The sequence below is a fragment of the Staurois parvus genome, unplaced genomic scaffold (genome assembly GCF_062004578.1).
Source record: "Staurois parvus isolate SC_StPar_1 unplaced genomic scaffold, SC_StPar_1.0 ptg000077l, whole genome shotgun sequence".
NCBI lineage: Eukaryota > Metazoa > Chordata > Amphibia > Anura > Ranidae > Staurois > Staurois parvus.
The window spans coordinates 5,554,953-5,572,914 of record NW_028317873.1 but is presented as its reverse complement, the minus strand read 5'-3'; the positions used below and the strand labels follow the sequence as shown (position 1 = coordinate 5,572,914).

Genomic DNA, 17,962 nt, shown 5'->3' with positions numbered 1-17,962 from the left:
ATCGTGTTAGGTCATAATTTCTATCCCTGGCTGCTTAAACCAGCAGGATACATACATGCTCATCCACGTCTTCCTTTTTATAGAATCTGAAGAGGGCTGTTTTGCTTAGGAAAGCTATACAACTGCTCATCGCCAGAACATATAACTTTTTCACAGGGTAAGTGGAAATCACTCCTTTTGAGTGCTTTGGCCACTTGTTTAATGAATATGACAACCTGTTAGGTGTTATCATCCTCATTTCTGGTTACTTCAACAAAGCAAGATTCATACAGTCATGTTCATCAGCGTCTTCCTGTTTGGAGAGTCTGTAGATGCTGTTTTGCCTGGGAAGGCTATGAGACTGCTCATTGCCAGAACATATAACCCTTCACAGGGTGAGTGGAAACACTTCTTTTGAGTGTACTGGCCACTTGTTTAATAAATGTTACAACCTGTTGGGGGTCATCATCTTCATCTCTGGTTGCTTGAACAAAGCAAGATTCATACAGTCATGTTCATTCACATCTTTTTTTTTGAAGAGCCTTAAAAGGGATGCTTTGCTTTGGAAAGCCCTGAGACTGTTCATTGTCAGAATAGATAATCCTTTCACAGGGTTTTGCCTGCCGCTTATCAAAGCAGCTCAAAAAATAATTTAATGCAGTAGAAAATAGCTTGCTTAATAACAAACCTTAAATGGTTAACTACTGTTAGCAGGAGGCTTATACTGCAGCTTCCAACTACAGCCCTAATGCCGCTGCCCATTTCCCTGGACCCAGTGGACCCCAGACAAGGCTGTTAGCCATGATAAAAGTCACCCTGAGGACCAGCAGCCGGGCACCCTGGATTATGGGTCATTTAGCTGGTACACCAGGGACCGCGTTCAGCTGAAACCCACACACATGGATGGACAGCCAGCCCTTTAGACCAATCAGGTAGAGGAGCACACTTAGGTACTGCACAAAGGAGGAAAAAAAAGGAATGATGAGGCTGCAGGTGGGCTCAAATTTATGAGTTCGGTCCTGGAAACATGGGGGAGGGGCATACCCAGCTGTGCTGACATGGAGCCTTCAGAAAACCCAAATATGGAAATCATTGGGGTTGATTTACTAAAGTATAACTAAAGGAAACTTTTTTTTTTTCGTTTTGGATAGAGTGGAGGGGGATTAGAACACCTGTCAGGTTTTTATTGTTGCCTGTGTCCCCATTAGGGAGATTTGCCCTCTCTGTTTGTCCTGTTTACCATTGTCATTGAAAGTAAAAGAAACTACCAAATTTTCCCAGACCAGTAATGGAGGGGAAATAGAAGGGGGTGCCCCAAGGGATTCCTTTAATTTGTAGGGATTTCCTCTCTCTTTCTGTTTTGGCTATGGGACAGTAAATGAAGGTAAATCTCCCCAATGGGACACAGATGGAAAAACATATAAATATAACCCTTTCTTATTCTATCCTCCCCAAAAAAATGTTTTGCGTATAACTCTATTTTAGAGCAAATAGACTGCACACTTTTCAAGATCCTGCAGAGCTTAGTAAATGAAGCAATGCAGCACTTTACAATCACATGCAAGAAAAAAAACCAAAATTTTTGCTTGCACGGGATTGGATGAAAGTCAGCACAGCCCCCTCCCCCCCCCCCATTTACTAATCTCTGGAGCAATTTCACTTGCAAAGTGCTCAGTCAATGTGCCTTTAGTAAATCCACCCCAATTATATGTAGTAAAATATATCTACTTACTCCTGTCATTTTGCCAGATTTATAGAGACTTTTTAGTATATATACAAGTATATACATCATTTGCTGCAAAAAAAACTCCCAATCACTCCAAATATAATCACATGGAACCAATGTAGCGCTACTCACTTAAAACACATGTGAACCAAAAATACCTAATAATAAATAAAATATTTATATATATATCCACCTATGTGAAATTATGCACATAAAGCATATAAGTGAAAAAACCTAAATAAATATAGTGAACTAATCATATAAAAATTACTACGTGCTTATTATTAATGTATATATATATATACATCACACATAAAACACCAATAGGTATTAACACATATATATAAACCCCATAAAGTGAAAAGACTCAAAAACGTGCATATATGTGAACTCGGTACATGCACCTAAACATAAAAAATGATATATAATAATATTTCCGTGTATATAAAGTCCAAACTAAAGATGATCACACTCAGGTGAACACAAAACACTCGTGCTGATATTTGTGTATAGAAGTGAGTTGATAGTTGAACACATCCGAACACCGGCTGAATCAGCCTCTCACCTTAAGAATTCGACCCTTGCGAGTCAAAACGCTTATTAGGATCCCTCTCACAGATCCTCCAGGTAAGTATCTCTCCAAACACTGCTCACATTGTATCTGAAAACTCCCTCCAGGGGTCCGCACTTCAACACTGGCTCCTTTCTCCAAGTAGAATCAAATGCTGCGCCAGTCACTCATATAAAACATAGAACACAAGCCTCAATTGTGTAATATGTTTATTATAAAGAGTCATAAGCAAATAGAAAGCGCACTTACATAAAAAATCGTGTTAACAGTTCAGGGCTCCAATCCCACGCTTTTGGATCCAATCTGCATGGGTGTAGAAGGGTATACAAAGGTGTACCAAGATGGCCACCACGCCGGAAATACGTCACTACGTTGGGCCGACGCGTTGCGTCACAGTATCATGTGACTTCCTCAGGGCTCAAAATATAATGCAATGTACATGCATATCACAATGGTCTAATCCTTTGTTAGAACATATGTCATAAGTAGTGGGATACTTCACTTTTTCACAATTATTTTTTTAGATATCCTTCTACTGACATCAATGACCTTTTCAGCTATATATAGGGGGAAAATTCTTCCCATTGACCACAAGTGTAAAGAGCATTCCTCCCACTGACCATACTACCTCATGATACTAATGTATTTAAATTTTTAGCATTGAGAATGGAAAAATATTTCAAGGGTTTCTCTCTGTTGAAAAGGTTGAAAAAGGCTGCTTGAAAGAGTAATGAAGGGTTATAAACCCTGTCAGTTTTTTTGCCATATGTGTTCCATTGGGGAGATTTACCTACTCTTCCTGTCTCATTGCCAAAACAGGAAGTGAGAGGAAATTCCTGCAAATTAAGGAAATCCCCTCTTTTACTTTCTGTGGATTTCTTTTACTTTCACTTTCAATTATAATAGTATACAGGACAAATATAGAGGGTGAATCTCTCAGAAAGACAGCAATGTTTACAGCAAGAATACAGAATATTAAATAAATTAGACATTTTTATTGATTTATCATTGTACTTTACAGTTCCATTTTGCAGGATAAAAGAAAGCATGGGAGCTGCAAGCTCATTGCGTGCAATTCATTCTGCCAATGAAACATCTTTTGACGTCTCTAATGTGCAAATTACATCAAACCAAATTCAGCCTACACCAATCTCTATAGAACATGACTACACTGAAGATCTATCTAAATTAATTGTGTCGCCAGATGTTTTTCATAAAAACAGTGAGAACACAGAATTAACAAGTGATGTATACTTGTTTGAATCACCTGAATTGAACCTGAATCTGATGGAAGAAGGAGTGGATGGATTAAGAGAAGAAGATTCTATGGGTAAGCACTGAATAGCTTGCTGTATCTACTGTATGTTATGTAGTTTTCACGCTACCTAGAATTCTAAATTTTCTTTAGTGAAGTATGAGATGATATTTGATGGCTTACAAAAAAAATCGCAAAGCACTGAGATATTTGGGGATCAGGGAACCCATTTCAGGGAAGTTTACAGATAGTATGTAAACTCTATCCCCACAGTATAGAAAATAATTGCATAGACAATTTTGGAAAGAGCATGCCTCAATTTTCAATGTAACCTTAGTTCAGAGAAAATTCTATTCAGAAAACAGTGTTGTGCAAGATTAGAAAGTCACTCAATTTATTTGGATTTAACCTTTATGCTCCTTTTGACTCGTTGCCTGACAATAAGGGGTTGAATTATTCCTTTCTGAATCATTATGCATATGTATATTCTTGGGGTATGTTCAATGATTGTTTGTAGGAATTAATTATCAGATCATGCATGTACAGCAGGGTAGTGTCTTAACCACTTGCTTATTGGGCCAATTCTAACACTTCTTTCATATATGTAAAAACCAGTGGTTTTTTTGCTAGAAAATTACTTAAAACTTTCAAACATTATATATATATATAAAATATATATATATATATATATTTTTTTTTTTTATTTTTTTTTACTTCACACGGTATTTGTGCAGTGATTTTTGTTTGGAACTAATATACTTTAATGCAGGGGTAGGCAATCTTAAAGAGGTGATGATCTACCTGAACAACATGGGTGAAGTCAAAGATCACCTGGCACAGTGTCATCCAGTGTCCCCTCCTCACACCTGATTTAAACCTCTAATTGCTGTACTACTGTGTCACAATCGTGTGCATTGCACAGCAATTATTCGGCAGCAGCACCCTTAGGTAAATTTGGGGTGTGGTAAAACCCTGCGGTTGTGTCACGGTTTTACTGCCCTGTCCCTACCTCCTTTAGCTGCTGAGGCAGCAGCCAAATGTGTTCACATGCTGCAGCAGGAATTACACCCCCTGTAGCTTTTGGTGGGTGCTACCGCCTGCCAATCAAGACCCATTCAAGTAAATGGGGCCACTCTGTAAGTACCATGCAACTGCATGCTTCTGCGGGGTCCAAGGGGTTAAAGCTGGTGATAAAGCAACACAACGCTTCCTGTTTAACCCCTTGTTTGCTGTACTGCACAAGGTTTCAGGGAACTTGCAGAGCGGCCTCATTCATTTGAATGGGTCATGCTTGGCAGGTGCTACACCCACCAACCATGACAGGGTGTAGGAGCCAGCACTACAGAGGATACATCACCTTTTGTGACTTTTTCTCCCTACTACAGCTTCAACTTTGCAAGTAGTCTCTTTGCATTGCATTCTGTTTGATGCTTTGTGATGTCAGGTCAGTAAGCCCTGACTGTGATCTACCAGTTACCTGTCCAAGATCTACTGACAGATCATGATCTACTGGTTGTTGACCCCTGCTTTAATGAAATGGAAAAAAAAACCACACAATATATAAACAAATTTTTTAGTAAAATATAAAAGATGATGTTACGCCAAGTAACATAATTTTTCATGCTTTAAAGATTGTTCACGCTCGTGGAATAGTGCCAAACTACGGTACTTAAAAATCTCCATAGTCAACGCTTTGAAAATTTCTGCAGGTTACCAGTTTAGACTTATAGAGGAGATGTAGTGCTATAATTATTGCTCTCACTCAAATGTTCGCAGCAATACCTCACATGTGTGATTTGAACACCGTTTACATATGTGCGCATGACCTACACAAGCACGGGGGGACAGGAGCACTTTTAAAAAATATATTATTTATTTTATTACTTTTTTTTTATTTTTACACTGTCCCTTTAAAAAAAACATTTTTGATCACTTTTATTCCTATCACAAGGAATGTAAACATCCCTTTTGATAGAAATAAGCAGTGACAAGTCCTCTATGGAGAGATCTTGGGTCAATAAGACCCCACATGTCTCCTCTACAATGTAAAGCATTAAAAAAACCCATTGATTTATTTCTTTAAAAAACAAAACAAAATGGCCTTGTGTACATTAGGCCGAAACCGGAAGTTACATCATGAGGTCGCTTGGGTCTTCCTAGGCTAAAGAGATGAGCAGAGGCCATCTTTCCTCTACTCATCTCTCTGACAAGTAGCCACAACCACCACATCGGTTCTGTGTGCTATCGATCATCTAGGTAAGCCCAAGAACCATGGGGAAATGGCGGGACCTCTCTCTAAAAGTGATCCAGTGATGAATCCGCCTCTTGGACTACTTTTATCGGTAAGAGAATAAAAAAAAAAAATACTGCGGTTATGGCATATTGCTGCAACCATATTCCACTTCCTGGACGTCTTTTGTCTATGACCCATTTGAACCTCTGGGGTGTGTCTTTGAGGTGCTGTTGGCTAAACCAGCTGCTTATCTTACATCTTCAAATGAAACTATTGCATTCCTATATATAATATATATAATACAAACATCGGAAAATTTATAAATATAATTTTATATACACATACATTTAATAGGAATTTTGACTTCCCTGTAAATCCTTCATCCTGGAGCACAGTAAAAAACATGAGACTTGTATTCATAGACCATGGGTTTTGTGCAGGCTGTATTAAAGCGGAGGTCCAGTCAGAATTAAAAACGGCCACTCACCTGTCCCTCGATCCCGCAGTGTTCTCACACTGGCCAGGTTGACCGATTGTCCTGTCTCCTCGGCGTCGGCATCTTCAATGTGGGCACCCGACTGTGACAGCTTGCGGCTTCACAGTTGGGTGCCCACTGCGCATGCTTGAGTAGCGCAGCCTATCACATGTCCCAGAAGACTACAGGGAGGGAGGGGAAGGACAACTTCCACTTCTGATTGCCTACGCGATCACAGCGGAAATGGGAGAGGGTACCTGTCAAATTCGGGTACCCCCTCCCCCCCGTTCCCAAAAGGTGTCAATCCTTAATGGGGAGTGGGGGACAAAGTCTTAAAGCGGAACTTCTCCTTTTGGGTGGAGCTCCGCTTTAAAGTGATTGACCACTGGCAAAAAATTTGCTCAGGTCACCTCTAAAACATACTCATTATAACCCCACCCACTCTGCAAAGAGTGATCAAGAGGGAGTGGAGGGAGCAGTGTCCTGCACTGTACTCCAAGATAAGGAACTTACAGGTAAGTCAAATTACTTATTATCCTAATCAATCAGTACCGAACTTGTATTTATAGAAAATGAAATGTACCCTGGCTGCCGTTGTGCTATATGCTGGGTGTCAGTGCGCTCCTGTACCTTTAACGAGGGGTGGGCTCCCTCAGGTCCACCTGCCCTTGGTCTATCCATTAAATGCATGTTCCTCTACTATGAGGACTCTCAAGATTTATAGAGTTAGGACCACAGAAGATCAGGGTGCTGTGATGTGGCTTACGTATGTATTTACAAATGTGTGCTAACTAAACCCCTGTTTTTAAACGCATGTTGTTAGACAGGTTAATTTGGTTTTTGATTTTTGGCTAACTGGCTGGCAGATTGAACTGGCTTTCTCACCCCCCTTTTTGATAAGCAATACCTATCCATGTTCCTTGCTGATAAAAGCCATTTTTAGACTGGGGCTGCTGACCAATGTTGTTGGTTAGCTGGCTGGCAAGTTGAACAGGGTAGCCCTATTTATATTTCTAATGTCCCCAAGCAATAAACTGAGGAGTGGACAATGGCATAGCCAACAGAACTGACAACAACCCCACAAGCAAACAAGGGTTAACCACTTGACCTCCAGAGGATTTACCCCCCTTAATGACCAGGCCTCTTTTTGCTACTTGGCGCTGCACTAATTCAACTAATAATTGCGCGGTCATGCAATGCTGCACCCAAACGAAATTTACATCCTTTTTTTCACACAAATAGAGCTTTCTTTCGGTGGTGTTTGATCACCTGTGCACTTTTTATTTTTCACGCTATAAACAAAAAAAGGCCAAAAATTTTGAAGAAAAATTATATTTTTTACTTTCAGCTATAAAAAATATTTAGTAAACTCAAAGTTGGTTATAAAAATTTAGGCCAAAATGTATTCTGCTACATGTTTTTGGTAAAAAAAATCCCAATAAGTGTATATTGATTGCTTTGTGCGAAAGTTATAGCGTCTACAAACTATGGTATAGATACTGCAATTTACGCCATATTTTTGCTATACAGCGCTGCGCTAGTTTAACGGACAATTGCGCAGTCATGCAAAATGGTACATAAATGAAATTTACATCCTTTTTTTCCCCACAAATTTAGCTTTCTTTCGGTGGTATTTGATCGCCTGTGCGGTTTTTATTTTTTGCGCTATAAAAAAAAAGGCTGACAATTTTGAGGAAAAAAAAACAATATTTTGGACTTTTTGCTATAAAACACGTCCAGTAAAAAAAAAAATGTAAAAATCAAATTTAGTCATAAATTTCTGCCAAAATGCATTCTGCGACATGTCTCTGCTACAGAAAAAACAATTCGTGTAAATTAATTGGTTTACGTGACAGTTATAGCGTTTACAAATGGTGGGAAAGATACTGGGATTTTTAGTATTTTTTTGTATACTAATAATGGCGACGATCAGTGACTTATGGTGGGACTGCGGGACTGCAGCGGACATTCTGACATTGGGGGGTACTGACTTGGGGTCACTGACATCCCCAGTGACACCAATACAGTGATCAGTGCAAAGAAAAAAAACACTGACACTGTACTAATGGCACTGGGGAGGAAGGGGTTAAGTTTATTTTTCAGGGAAAGGGTTAACTGTGTGAGGGGAGTGTTTTACTAGGGGGCGGGGTGTGTACTGCAGGGAACACCGCTGATCGGGAGAGAGAAACTCTTCTGTCCCGATCAGCGTGTCCTGGAGCTGTCAGGGAACTGACAGAAAGCACAGCTACTGCAGCTGTGCTCTCTGTCAGCGATTGCTGCCGATTGCCAAGACATAGCCAGTAACGACCGTCTGTGACCCGGCGACTGACATCCGAGGCTGTGAGCGGCGGGACAGGTAGGGCGGCGGCGCGCCTCTCGCGCGCCCCCTACCTGTTTTAAAAACACACGTTTTAAAACGTGGTTTTGCCCAGCCGTGCCGCCCTGACGTCGTATTTCTACAGTGGCTGGGCGGCATGTGGTTAAAAAATAGAACAAGAAAACTCTCAGATGACAGCTTGAAGCACCTTGCAGCCAAAGCTCACATTAGCTGGGGCCTGAACGTCCACCTTGTAGAACTTGTAGGATGTGTGAACCAGGTAGAGGCCAGTTGGAGGGCATGCATATCTGTGAAGCAGATGCCTGATGTTGAAAAGCCCAAGAGACACTAGCCCGGACCTCATGCAGGCAATGTAGGTACTTTTTGGGGGTAGGACAAAATGAAAGAAGAAAAATGTCCTCATGAAGGTAGAAAGAAGAAGCCGCCTTAAGTAGGAAGGAAGGTTTTGATCTCAAAACCACTTTGTCCTTGTGCAAAACAGTCATGATATTAAAGCCAGCAACTAAGAAATAGGATGGAATGGAGAACCTTGGGCTAGTAATTCTGATCTGCTTGGAAGAGGAAAACTAAATAAAAATGACAAGCAGTCCAATTTATATCTAGCTTTTAGGCTGCTTTCACACTGGTTCGCCTTAAAAACGCTTGAAAAATGACTAGCGTTTTTGGAAAGTTTTTGAGGCATTTTTGAAGCATTTTTCAGGCAGAACATCCTGGACATGTGACTTACTTTTGTAGCTCAAATTGGGCAGATTTGCACGTTTAAATTTACTAAAAAAATGCTACTAAAATACCACAAGTTATTTTATCAAGTCATGTGGTATTTTAGTAGTGAAAACCATGCGGTAATGTCTGACAGCTGAATGTAAAAGAAAGAATTGCCGACAATTAAAAAATGGCATGGTGTCCCCCACTCCATCCATACCAAGCCCTTTGGGCCTGGTATGGATTTTGAGGGGAACCCCCACGCCAAAAAAAAAATGGAGTGGGTCCCCCCCCAAATATATACCAGACCTTTATCCGAGCATACAGTCCGGCAGGTCAGGAAAGGGGGGGGGACGAGCGAGTGTCCCCTCTCCTGAACCATACCAGGCCACATGCCCTCAACATGGGGGGGGTGCTCCCCCCCAAAGCACCTTGTCCCCATGTTCATGGGGACAAGGGCCTCTTCCCCACAACCCTGGGCTGTGGTTTTGGGGGTCTGTGGGCAGGGGGGCTTATCGGAATCTGGAAGCCCCCCTTTAGGAAGGGGGCCCTCAGATCCCGCCACCCCATGTTATTGAGTATGGAGTACATGGTACTGCTACCCATTCTCAAGAAAACCTGTAGTGTGAAAAAAGACAGGAGACAGGCTTTGACAAGTCCTTTATTAAAAGAAGGAAAATAAAAGAATGTCTCCTGAAGTAGATCCAATGTCAACGATGATGCCCGCTGCCACCAATGACTGGAAAAAAGAAAAAAAAAAAAGGCTCCGCTCCCGACGCTGGATCCCGGCCGTCTGACTGCTCAGCTGGCTTGAAAGTTCTTAAATTTGTAAAGAGCGGGACCATCACGTATGTGACATCATTGACCCAGCATGCCCTGGTTGATGATGTTGCACAGGGGCAGGGTCACGCCTGTGATGTCACTGGGTGGCCCTGCCCCTTACATATTTAAGAACTGTCAAGCCAGCAGAGCAGTCAGACGGCCGGGAGCCAGCGTCGTGAGCAGAGCCTTCTTTTTTTTTTTCCGTTCGTCCGCGGTGGCGTGCATCGTGATTGACATTGTATCTACTTCGGGGGACATTCTTTTATTTTCCTTCTTTTAATAAAGGACTTGTCAAAGACTGTCTCCTGTCTTTTTTCACACTACAGTTTTTTTTGTGAATGGGTAACAGTACCATGTAACCCATACTCATTCACATGATGGGGGCCATGATCTGGGGGCCCCCTTATTAAAGGGGGCTTCTAGATTCTGATGAGTCCCCTGCCCGCAGACCCCCACAACCACAGCCCAGGGTTGTGGGGAAGAGGCCCTTGTCCCCATCAACATGGGAACAAGGTGCTTTGGGGGGGAGCCACCTCCGCCCCAAAGCAACCCCCATGTTGAGTGCATGTGGCCTGGTATGGTTCAGGAGGGCTGACGCTCGCTCGCCCCCCTCCTTTCCTGAACTGCTGGGCTGCATGCTCAGATAAGGGTCTGGTATGGATTTTTGGGGGGATCCCATGACATTTTTAAATTTTTTTAACTTTCTCTTACATTCAGCTGTCAGTGGGGAACCCTGCTGACAGCTGAAACAGCCAGACCTTCCCACATGTGCGGTGCATTTTTGGAGCAGTTTTAAGCATTTTTTTGAGGCGGTTACCATTCATTTCAATGGGAAGAGGCGTTTTTTAGCCTTTTTTTAACTCTCCAAACATGACTCAACGATGCTGCAAGCAGGAGTTTTTACACCGCATCGCAAGGGCAACACCTCAGCATGAAAACACACATAGATATACATTCACAAACACAGGGAAGCAGTTTTCTTGAGCTTTTCAGACGGTTTTTAAAAACCCCTCAGAGTGAAAGCAGCCTTAAAGAAAGATGCACATGGAAGGGCTTTACCTAACATGAACAAACTTACAAGGGATGCGTATGGAAAAAAGAGTTGAAATGTGGGTAATTTCCTGGGAAAATATCAGAATTCTTTCTTTTAGAGCAGCTTGACTTCTTGTGCCCCCTTGGTGGTTTATGTAGGCCACTGCTATGGCATTATCCAACTGTACCCTGACTGGATGACCTTGCAGAAGGGAGATCTAGTGTTGTAGAGATAGTCTGATTTTTTTCAGTTTTAGAATAGCAAGTTTCATTCCTGTGGGAGTCCTGTGAACCGTCAGCCAGTTGTAAACTCCATCCAAGCCTGTAAGGCTGGCATCCATTGTCACCCCCTTCTCAGGCATAGGAAGGAGCAACTTTCCTATTTCCAGGACAGGATTGAAGATCCATCATGTCAGGGAGCGATTCGCTGGCTGGACATAAACAATTGTATTTGCCCAGATTGGGGCTGAAGAATCCTTAAGGAGGTTGTTATCCAGGGTGTCTATGACCTGAATGCCCTGAGTTTGTAGAAGAACCAAAAGCAGGGCAAGAACTTTTATGAGCACTTGGGGTGCGAAGGATTTCCCCAATGGTAGTGATACAAATGGAAAGCATTTGTCTCCCACAGCAAAATGCAGAAAGTGTTGTTGCGAGGAGAAGATGAGGATGTGTAGGAAAGCATGTCTACTAAATACATAAATTCCCCATGTCTGAGAGAAACAATCACAACAATCTCCTTGATTCCATCTGGAATTTTGGTACAGCATAGATGGATGCCCCCATTTGGATTTAGGACTGTGAATAGGTTTGAATAGAAATCATGACAATGAAATTTGTACAACTTTCCTTGTGCCTGAAGTTGGTGCAATGCGGTTGTTAAATCTGCATTTTTTTTGCCTGAAGGTGGCGGATTGCAAAAAGCAAGGGGGGGGGGCTGACTGGTGCAAACGCCAACAGTTGTCCCCCCTATGTGAAGGGAGGGGGGTAACCCTTCATTGTGAGCAGGGCTTCTTGGCAGACTTAGTGAACTTGGAAGTCCAGGGCTTGAAATGAAAGGAGGTGTTAAACTTTGATTTGGAAGTTGATGCCTGGGTAGAGCAAAAAGAACCTTTTCCCTGAGCAGAGGTAGTTGCTGTAGGAGATTTAGACTTTTTCTTGTGGAGTAGGAGTACCTTATACCCAGCAACTTCCTTGATGAATTTATCAAGGGATTTCCTAAAAAGACATTCACCATCAGATAGCATTGCACAGAACACACTTTTTCCAAGCAGGTTTGCCAGACTAGGCCACAAAATTCCCTGCATATGCACAGAGATAAGGGGCACTCTAGAGACTTGGCGAATTACGTTCTCTGGAGCATCAACACAAAACAATAATGCTAAGGGCATCAGCAGTGATTGTTCTAAAAGAATGGATTCCTTAAAGACAGGTTCCTAGTCTCTGTTCAATGTGACGAATATTCATGGTAGCAATATCTGGCTGCATTGCAAGATCTGTGAGTGGAAAGAAGGCCTTTAAGAGGGCTTCCAGACAGCCAACAACAGAATCCTTAAAAGAAGTAACACCCTCGATAGCAACTTTAAGGTTTTTATAGAGAACTGAAATGGCAGGCCCATTACCAGCACAAAATACTTGTCCTTAAATTCATTTTCCATTGAATTTATTTTAGCAAATAGCTTAGGAGGTGTGAATGTCTTTTTAGGACTTGAACAGTCCTCACAGTGTGCACAATGAATCTGTGTGTGTATTGGAAAAGTCTTTCTTATTTGAGGCAGTTTTTTAGTGCCCATAGGGACTTGTTTAGGCTATGGAGAATCAGGTGCATACTGTATCAATTAGTGTGTCAACAGTACAGAATATTTGCCGCAAAGCCCTAGCTTGTACTTCAAAATAATGCAGTGAAAGGAGAATCCTGTATGGTCTCCACTATAAAATCTGGGTCTTCAATACTTTCCTCAATAGTATGCTCAAATAAAGCTGTTGATTCCTGAATAGAGGGCATAAGTGAACTGTAGTGTTTCCTGCATCTGGAAACCAAAGGTTTTAGAAGTGACAAAAGTTCTCCAAAGAATTCAGACATAGTAGCAGAGAAATGTGTTCTTGGCTCCATTCACACTAGTGCGATTTCAGTGGCGACTTGAGTTGCACAGAATCGCATGAAAATGGAAATCACATTGTTTTAAATGGTGCTCGTTCACATCAATGCAACTCATCATGACATGATTTTGGAAAAGGTTCCTGTACTACTTTGTAGTCCAATTCCAGTCTGATTTTAGCCCCATAGAATATACAAACCTCATCCAGGTTGCATCTATTGCACTACAAAACCACTCTGAAAATCAGATCAAAATCAGATTGCAGCAGTGTGCCTCTAGCCTTTGTCAGACAGGTCACATGGTGCATGTCTAAGGAAAGTAGAGATTGAAGGAGAGAAACCACCAATTTTAAATGCTTGCATGAAGAAAAGAGACAAAATGGTGGGGTTACCACAATAAAGCGAATCACAACTGTAGTCTTTGCCTACAATACCACATAGCGTGTTTCGCACAATAGATTGTGGTAATAAAAGCAGCTGATATACAGGGAACCCCTTTCTTACTTTATCCATGGCGCTGGGCCTAATGCAGGATTCACCGCCTGAAGCAAACATTACAGGCTGGCCACACATAGTGAGATTCCAAGGGACACACTGAGCATAACCAATCCAGAAATTGCTAGATAGGACAGGGCAGTAAGTCAGTTTTGGATGTGATTAAGCCTTCATTAGTATGTCCACATGTTACCTGTTCACCAGGCCTCAATAATGAGTGAGATGACTGAGGCATAAAGTGTTACAAAACCCAGGACCCTGCATTCACTATATCTGGTCTCCCCGGACCCTGCATTCACTCTATCTGGTCTCCCACACTACACCCAACATGGAAATGCTATCTTTTTAGTAAATATAAAATGCTAAATACCTGTTCTCATCAGCAGTATATTGTAGTCATGTGACTTCTATCAGTGTCCAGCTGAGCACTGGTTAAAGCTTGTAGGCGGAATTTTCATTCCCCTCTGATTGTCTTAGGACTCCTGACCCTCTGTCTGGACAGTGCTGATTGGCCCTGCGCTGATCACATGCTCCCTTCCAAAGAAAAAAACTCTCTCTAGCAATACACATTAAACTGGACATGTGCAGAGCGACTCCTAGAGCTCTGTACTATCAGCAGATGGATTGGGGACAGTAGAGGAAGGGGAGGATCAGAGATGACAGGTTCAAACAGCCTTTTTACACAATGTGGAGGATTAACCTCTTAGGTTCCACAGTGAGCATAACAAGCATGCTTTACTGCATATACACACTAATTTTACTGTTGTGGGTTTAGTAACCCTTTAATGGCTCCCACTCCCTGCTTAGTGTGTATTAAACCTGATACTGGGTGAAAACTACTGACAGAATGTCAAAAATATATATGGGCTATTTGTTTTGGGGAAACCGTTAAGGGTAACCCTGTTAGTCAGGAACTGATATAATGACTGAGCTTTATGTACTGGACAGTCTTCATATATTGATTATACAATATGCCATGAAAAGTAAATATAACCTTTCTTTTTTATGGCAGATTTTGACACACATTTATTTAATGTTATTAAAGAAGGTATTGGAGGTTCTGGAACAAGGACTGAAGGTAAGTTGAAAATATACATTTATTTAAAGCAATGAAATTCTATGTAATAAACATACATTTTTAATCTTTTTAAAGGTGAAATAGATCTTGACGTGGGTGGTATCACTGAAGATTCGGGTTATAACCTTGTTGATCTGCCAAATATAGCACCTCAGGTTTTACCTATGATACATTGGTTAAAACTTCCCATTAGTATTGATGTATTCAACAGTTATACTTCAGGTATGTCTAAAACAAATATAAGCATACAGAATAGCATAATAAAAATAATAATGCTATATAACAAACTGCCTTAAAGTACACTATATCTACTTTAAATCTTAGCTAACATCCACTATGGTGCATCCAGTGAAGCGTGGTCAAAGCATGTGTAATTGGGGACTGCTGAAGTATATGATATATGATATTTCTGTTTACCATATATCCAGTTATTTATGCATGCTTAATAAAACTGATTGTACTGTGGGGCACTACTCGGTATACCATCTTATCTCATAAATTTGGTGTCAGAGGTACAAGAATAGTAGCGGTATAACCTACTGCTACGCCCATGAGTCTTGAATACACATGTGCAATAATGATGTAAAATTATTCTTTCTCTCATGATTTATGCAGTAATAGAAGGATCCTCATTTAATTTTTTTAATTAGAAGGCTATATCATGTTTTCATGTTTAATTTCCAAGAATTGTTCCAATTCTTGAAGCAAATGTGTTTTCATCTCTCACTTAAGATGTCTGCCTGGTCTTTGCTAATGAGCACACTATAAATCCAGTAAAATCTGTCAGTATATTCCCTTTAGCGTGTATGCTTATATTTAGATGAATCTTTGGGCTGAATTTTACAAATGTACTTGGTCTGCAGCCATGTGTGTTCCTGGGGCTACTGAATTCCTTGGCTTAATCCTGATATTCTGATAGTTTTAGAATAGGGTACTCTTTATCACTATATACATCCTCTACTCTTATATTATGTGTACTTCATATGACTTTTGATGGATGGGTGGAGTTCAAACAAGAATTTTATTAGGTGTGTCAATGGGCAAACATAAGCTGAACTTTACTTAGCAACTTTTAAGAACAGTACAATTGCTGGGTGCAACTGGGCCAAATATGTCCATCTAAAGCAGTGTTTCTCAACTCCAGTCCTCATGGACCCCCAACAGGTCATGTTTTCAGGATTTCCCTCAGATGAAACAGCTGTGGTAATTACTAAGGCAGTGAAACTGATCAAATCACCTGTGCAAAATAATGGAAATCCTGAAAACATGACCTGTTGGGGGTCCATGAGGACTGGAGTTGAGAAACACTGATCTAAAGTAACTCTTTGACAGACAGTTTTTACAACAAACCTTCCCTGCTTCTGGACAAAATCTTACAGGCAGTCACCATATGGAACACAGGCAGTCTCCACTCTTCTGCCCTTTAAGTCCTCCCCACATTACTTGTCCACAGTATAAGTGGCTATAACCATTTTGTATTAGTCAGGAAAAATATGAAAAGATTTTAGACCTAACCAAGGATAGAAATTAGGGATGAGCATAGGGGTGTCATGGTTCGGTTTGCATTGCATTTACTGAACCTATTGTGAAGTCCAAAAATTGCAAACCTAAAACTGAACTTCACTGAAATATACAGGGGCCGAACCTTGAAAAACTGCTCAGGAAATGTTCAAGGCTAATAGGCAGGAAATTGTCAAAATGGCCCTGGGCTGTGCCATAGGCAACATGTACCAATGCAAAAAAAATAAAAATAAAAAATACTATACAGCTGGGAGAAGGTCCACTTTTTACCGTAATTTCAAGGATGACATGGGAAAATCCTTTCAATTACATTATTGGGAGATGCCTTTAAGTGGTTAGTGGTGTTGCGGAACAGTACAATTCTCATGGACAGCATCAGCAACACTGTATTCTGGCATCACGTATTTTTGGTGTGTTGATTTATTGTAGCTTTTAGGATATTATTTGGCTTGAATACAGCAGCACTAAAATTTTATTCATGATAACTTTTTTAAATAGTTTTGTTTGCAACATGTCATTTTTTTTAATCCCAGTGCAATAGGCCTAAACTGACCAGTTGCAGTACTAGCCACAACAAATCTAACCGCTATAGCAGTGGTTCTCAACCTTCCTAATGCCGCGACCCTTTAATACAGTTCCTCATGTTGTGGTGACCCCCAACCATAAAATTATTTACCCAGTAATTATAATTCATGAGTGTCGTTTTTCCTCCAATACTGCTGCTGCTTTCAACACAGTAGCTGCTTTAAACAGAGTAGCTGCTTTCAACACAGCAGCTGCTTTCTACACAGTAGCTGCTCTTTACACATCGGAAATATGTGTTTTCCGATGGTCTTAGGGGACCCCTGTGAAAGGGTCGTTCGACCCCCAAAGGGGACGCGACCCACAGGTTGAGAACAACTGCGCTATAGGAAAGCGAACTTAAAAAAAAAAAAAAAGCTAATTTCCTCAACTTAAAACTGGCAAGTGCCAAAACAGTTTCATTTTATAGTTCATGAACCTCTCTTTTCATGTACTGCGCTGTATTGTAAAAATTTTTATAAAATGTCTAAACAGAGCTCACAAGAACACCAAAAACCACATCCCCAAATTCTCAGAACCCCCTCCTATTTCCATATCCTCAATTATTCTCAAAATGTTAAAAATATAGACTTCAATTATATGTTTGATAGAAATTGGCTAGTATCAGGACAGTATGCAAGATCTTTACTAGGCATGAAATTGAAAGCGACAAGGCAGGTTTTGTCCAAAAAAAAATGCCAAATCAAAACTAAACTTAACATTTGGGCCAAGCTCCCTCTGTCAGTAGCAGGCAGAATCAACTTGATAAAGATGATTCTTCTACCCAAATGTCTCTATGTTACCTCTCACATGCCAGTCTCGGTGCCTAAATCCTTCTTTGAAAATTTAGATGCACTGTTTGTTACTTTTGTCTGGGCAAATAACAGATGAAAGTTAAAATTCTCCACCCCGCAGTGACCAAAATCTGAAGCTGGAGTGGCACTTCCAAATATATATCTTTATTATCTAGCTGGGCAACTTTGCCACTTGACTGATTGGATGGCACCTGTTACGCCAGCAGTGGTGGATCTAGCCCATGTCCTTAAAATAAATCACCTACTGATAGCTTTAGAGGCACC

At 41.0% G+C, this 17,962-nt stretch overlaps 1 protein-coding gene across 1 annotated transcript in view; it reads left to right on the top strand.

The window, feature by feature from the left end:
* The window catches only part of PKD1L1 (polycystin 1 like 1, transient receptor potential channel interacting), a gene marked incomplete at its 5' end in the record, with an annotated part of 209,426 nt that overhangs the window by 34,857 nt on the left and 156,607 nt on the right, over positions 1-17,962 (top strand). Inside the window, 3 exon segments of the mRNA XM_089669435.1 lie at positions 3,298-3,606; positions 14,736-14,801; positions 14,877-15,023. Coding sequence (XP_089525561.1) covers positions 3,298-3,606; positions 14,736-14,801; positions 14,877-15,023 — 522 coding nt within the window.